The sequence below is a fragment of the Salvelinus namaycush genome, chromosome 26, assembly GCF_016432855.1.
Source record: "Salvelinus namaycush isolate Seneca chromosome 26, SaNama_1.0, whole genome shotgun sequence".
Classification (NCBI taxonomy): Eukaryota; Metazoa; Chordata; class Actinopteri; order Salmoniformes; family Salmonidae; genus Salvelinus; species Salvelinus namaycush.
Window position 1 is genome coordinate 42,918 of NC_052332.1, and position 5,090 is coordinate 48,007.

Below are 5,090 nucleotides of genomic sequence, written 5' to 3' on the forward strand. Positions count from 1 at the left end.
GTTAACCTTTTTCTTCAGAGAGTAGTGTCCCCATGACCTTCAGAGGAAGTCAATTGACTTCAACATTCTGTAGCATATACAGTGGGGAGAACAAGTATTTGATACACTGCCAATTTTGCATGTTTTCCTACTTACAAAGCATGTAGAGGTCTGTAATTTTTAACATAGGTACACTTCAACTGTGAGAGACAGAATCTAAAACAAAAATCCAGAAAATCACATTGTATGATTTTTAAGTAAATAATTTGCATTTTATTGCATGACATAAGTATTTGATACATCAGAAAAGCAGAACTTTTGTTTGCAATTACAGAGATCATACGTTTCCTGTAGTTCTTGACCAGGTTTGCACACACTGCAGCAGGGATTTTGGCCCACTCCTCCATACAGACCTTCTCCAGATCCTTCAGGTTTCGGGGCTGTCGCTGGGCAATACGGACTTTCAGCTCCAAAGATGTTCTATTGGGTTCAGGTCTGGAGACTGGCTAGGCCACTCCAGGACCTTGAGATGCTTCATACGGAGCCACTCCTTAGTTGCCCTGGCTGTGTGTTTCGGGTCATTGTCATGCTGGAAGACCCAGCCACGACCCATCTTCAATGCTCTTACTGAGGGAAGGAGGTTGTTGGCCAAGATCTCGCGATACATGGCCCCATCCATCCTCCCCTCAATACGGTGCAGTCGTTCTGTCCCCTTTGCAGAAAAGCATCCCCAAAGAATGATGTTTCCACCTCCATGCTTCACGGTTGGGATGGTGTTCTTGGGGTTGTACTCATCCTTCTTCTTCCTCCAAACACGGCGAGTGGAGTTTAGACCAAAAAGCTCTATTTTTGTCTCATCAGACCACATGACCTTCTCCCATTCCTCCTCTGGATCATCCAGATGGTCATTGGCAAACTTCAGACGGGCCTGGACATGCGCTGGCTTGAGCAGGGGGACCTTGCGTGCGCTGCAGGATTTTAATCCATGACGGCGTAGTGTGTTACTAATGGTTTTCTTTGAGACTGTGGTCCCAGCTCTCTTCAGGTCATTGACCAGGTCCTGCCGTGTAGTTCTGGGCTGATCCCTCACCTTCCTCGTGATCATTGATAACCCACGAGGTGAGATCTTGCATGGAGCCCCAGACCGAGGGTGATTGACCGTCATCTTGAACTTCTTCCATTTTCTAATAATTGCGCCAACAGTTGTTGCCTTCTCACCAAGCTGCTTGCCTATTGTCCTGTAGCCCATCCCAGCCTTGTGCAGGTCTACAATTTTATCCTTGATGTCCTTACATAGCTCTCTGGTCTTGGCCATTGTGGAGAGGTTGGAGTCTGTTTGATTGAGTGTGTGGACAGGTGTCTTTTATACAGGTAACGAGTTCAAACAGGTGCAGTTAATACAGGTAATGAGTGGAGAACAGGAGGGCTTCTTAAAGAAAAACTAACAGGTCTGTGAGAGCCGGAATTCTTACTGGTTGGTAGGTGATCAAATACTTATGTCATGCAATAAAATGCAAATTAATTATTTAAAAATCATTCAGTGTGATTTTCTGGATTTTTGTTTTAGATTCCGTCTCTCACAGTTGAAGTGTACCTATGGTAAAAATTACAGACCTCTACATGCTTTGTAAGTAGGAGAACCTGCAAAATCAGCAGTGTATCAAATACTTGTTCTCCACACTGTAGGTAGCCTGGCCGTTAAGAGCATTGGGCTAAAACTGAAAGGTTGCTAGTTTAAATCCCCGAGCCAACTAGGTGAAAAATCGGTCTATGTGCCCTTGAGCAAGGCGTCTGCAAGTTGCTCTGGACAAGATCGTCTGCTATGTGACTAAGATGTAGAAGAATACAGTACTACATGAAGATGTACTAGCTGGAGCACAACAGTGTACACTTCATAGAGCATTGCTGAGAGGCACAAACTGCTAATGTAGCATTGCAGTCTGATGACAATACAGTCTTTAGGATTTCCCTCATATGAAAAACATCTGTCCCTCTTACAAGCAGTATTCTCTACTGCTCTTATCAGGCCCTAATCATCCACTGAGATTGGTCACAGATTGACGCGGTCACCAATAGAGTCAGAAGACGCATACGAGGACACCGCCGCGAGAATCTGAACGGCCATGGAGATGCAGGGCACCTGGGCGATCACGTAGGCCAGGGAGCGCGTGGGTGCCCGCAGGACACAGAGGTAGGCCAGCGTATGGAGCATGCGGAATAGGAAGAAGACCAGGAAGTGAGCGCGGGCCACGGCCAGCGACGGGCCAATCAGGGAGTAGACGGCCCCCAGGAACAGGAAGGGGACGATATTCTCCATGTCGTTACGGTGAGCCCTGAAACACACAAAAGAGAATATTAGATTAGATGTATATTTTTAGATATTAATTGATTGGGTATATTCATTATCACGAAGGTATGGGTTTTTAAGCGAATAACTAAGTGATTTGCACTCAACAAGTAGCCTGGCTACACACAACTGCTCTCCATGCTCACACATCTGTTTTGAATCATAAGTTAATTCCCGGAATTTACGGTATACGGTTGTGTGACTCAGCAGTCTGGCACTGACCCAAACAGTGAAAACACTTCCGCTATGATTACTCAACATCACACACACTGACACACACACTTTTTCGATTAGCCAACATTAGGGATGGGTTTAGCCTAGTGAATAACAGAGGACACACACACACACACACACACACACACACACACACACACACACACACACACACACACACACAGGTTGAGCGTAGAAACCCTCCATTACAAGAGTCTGGGAGTATAGCTGCTTATCCAGGTCTCTTCCTAAAAGTGAATCACTTCCTCTCCTCTGACTGACACACACTTTTACACAAGAGGAACATTCCTCTCAGGTATTCCAGTCTCTGTCTCTAAATGGACATATAGAATGTCTCTATTTAAGCATGGGCTTTACCGTCAGCTAGCTGAGTCAGTTGTAAAACACAGACTATGGATTTCAATTACCCTCAAGAGCCTAAACAGTTGTAGACTCAATACTACACATTTTCATTCCAATGAAATCAGATTTGCTCAGAAAAAGGAAGGAAGAGGAAGGTTGTATGTAATCTCAGAGAATTGCAGTGTGTTGTTCATCTTACTTTGTTTAATATTAAAGTACCACTCCAACCAATCAACATCAATATATGGAAAAGGACCCAGGACCTCCCATGGATTTGACTAAACAAAATTCACTCTTGACCTTTAAATGTTTGACTATTTTGGCAGAGCTGGACAAGCATATACCCCTCCAGAATCTTAGGAGTTTAAGATGAATAGGAGTGCAGACTGAAACCACCATTCAATGGCTTACTCTGGCTACAAAGCCACTCCTGTACTAATATTATTGTAGGAGACCTGCCCTGATAAGAATTAAACTTAACTCCACACAATTCCATTTTGTAGGGGTTGATACACTTTTCATTGGGTAAATCAAGTCTGAAATGTTAAAGTACATGGAAATTAAACTTTAGAAGCCTTTCAATAAAACTCTGCACAATTAATTGGACCTAAATGATACCAGTCATGAAGCATTCCATTTTATTGTGCATCAGTGCATGAATGCCTGCTCAGCTCAACATATTTCCTGTCATAAATGGCTCTGGTCAGAGAGGGCCCCAAGTGAAGGAGAAAAGTTTTTTTTAAATGTTTTTTCTGCTGTCATGTATCATATCCCGACAAGTTCAAACAACACAGACACTGAACCATATCCCCAGCCCGAGGCTGGAGAACAAACATCCATGAAATTAAAACAAAAATGCCACAAATTATCTGTAAAGATTTCAACAAGATCCAGATAAAATTCTCCATTCACATGTTTGAGAAAAATACAAAAGTTTACTATTACTGTTAAATTTCAGACCACTTAAAATGTAATCATATTTCTACCATCAATCTCAATAGGCAAGGCTACATTCAAATCAGATAACAGTAATCTTTCCTCTCACCTTTGGCACCGCTCTACATCTGGATCCTGTCTGAAGTGCTGGAGGCCACCATGTCTCTGCGCGTCCTCTGGGTTCGCAAAAGCCTTCACATGAGAGAGAGAATGAATACCCTGACCAATGTTTATACAGCGCAGAACTTGACTTTAGGAACTAAGACATTCAAAGCATACATCAAATACCGAATTAGCCTAATAAACTGTCAGCTAGGACGCACAGAGTCTCTTACCTTTTTGCGCAGCCTTACTTGTCCAGTGATGATTGCTATGATGTACATCTTGATTACCAGGAGAACACTATAGAATACAAAACAGGAAAAAACCTTGTTCTCTAACATGATTATTTGGTATGATCTTCCCATTCCCAAATTAAGTACTGCTGTTGTTGTGTGCCTAAAGGGAAAGTGTGTGTGAGTGGGCTGGATCCCCAGTCTAAACACTTTCGCTGACGCACATTTTGGAGGGGCTGGTGTGGTGTCTCTCTCTCTCTCTCTCTCTCTCTCTCTCTAGCTTCGTTTACACCTTGTATTAACATGTAGGTTTTGTGATCTGATCAGTATGATACAATCACTATCTAATACAGGTTTGACGCTGGAGGGAATAGCAGACATTTTATGGGCTCCTGACCAATTGTGCTATTTTGTGTATGACTGCGTGGCCTCTCAATCATTAAGTTTGCAGACGACACAACAGTTGTAGGCCTGATTACCAACAATGACAAGACAGCCTACAGGGAGGAGGTGAGGGCCCTGGCAGAGTGGTGACAGGAAAATAACCTCACTCTCAACGTCAACAAAACGAAGGAGTTGATTGTGGACTTCTGGAAACAGCAGAGGGTCCCCGCCCCTATCGACATCGATGGGGCCGCAGTGGAGAAGGTGGAAAGCAAAAATTTCCTCTGCGTACACATCACTGACAATCTGAAATGGTTCACCCACACAGACAGTGTGATGAAGAATGCGCAACAGTGCCTCTTCAACAGGAGGCTGAAGAAATTCGGCTTGGCCCCTAAGAAACTTTTACAGATGCACAATTGAGAGCATCCTGTCGGGTTGTAACACTGCCTGGTACGGCAACTGCACAGCCAGCAATCGCAGGGCTCTGCCGAGGGTGGTGCGGTCTGCCCGCCCTCCAGGACACCTAGAGC

The 5,090-nt window shown here is 44.1% G+C and overlaps 1 protein-coding gene across 1 annotated transcript; it reads right to left on the reverse strand.

The window, feature by feature from the left end:
• Positions 1-1,595: 1,595 nt before the first annotated feature.
• LOC120021686 (prostaglandin E synthase-like) lies at positions 1,596-4,356 on the reverse strand. The gene is made up of 3 exons (XM_038965520.1): positions 4,174-4,356; positions 3,948-4,030; positions 1,596-2,312 (listed from the first exon to the last, which is right to left on the reverse strand). The coding sequence occupies exons 1-3, from the start codon at positions 4,303-4,305 to the stop codon at positions 2,030-2,032; spliced, it is 498 nt and encodes a 165-aa protein (XP_038821448.1). The 5' UTR covers positions 4,306-4,356; the 3' UTR covers positions 1,596-2,029.
• Positions 4,357-5,090: the final 734 nt, after the last annotated feature.

What these genes read in the sequence shown, in the direction of transcription:
- LOC120021686 (XM_038965520.1), bottom strand. Translation starts at nt 4,305, where the DNA reads ATGGGAAGATCATACCAAATAATCATGTTAGAGAACAAGGTTTTTTCC. An exon ending in AAGTAAGGCTGCGCAAAAAG is followed by an intron (nt 4,031 to 4,173) that starts GTAAGAGACTCT and finishes TCTCATGTGAAG; the next exon opens with GCTTTTGCGAACCCAGAGGA. An exon ending in GATGTAGAGCGGTGCCAAAG is followed by an intron (nt 2,313 to 3,947) that starts GTGAGAGGAAAG and finishes TGTGTGTTTCAG; the next exon opens with GGCTCACCGTAACGACATGG.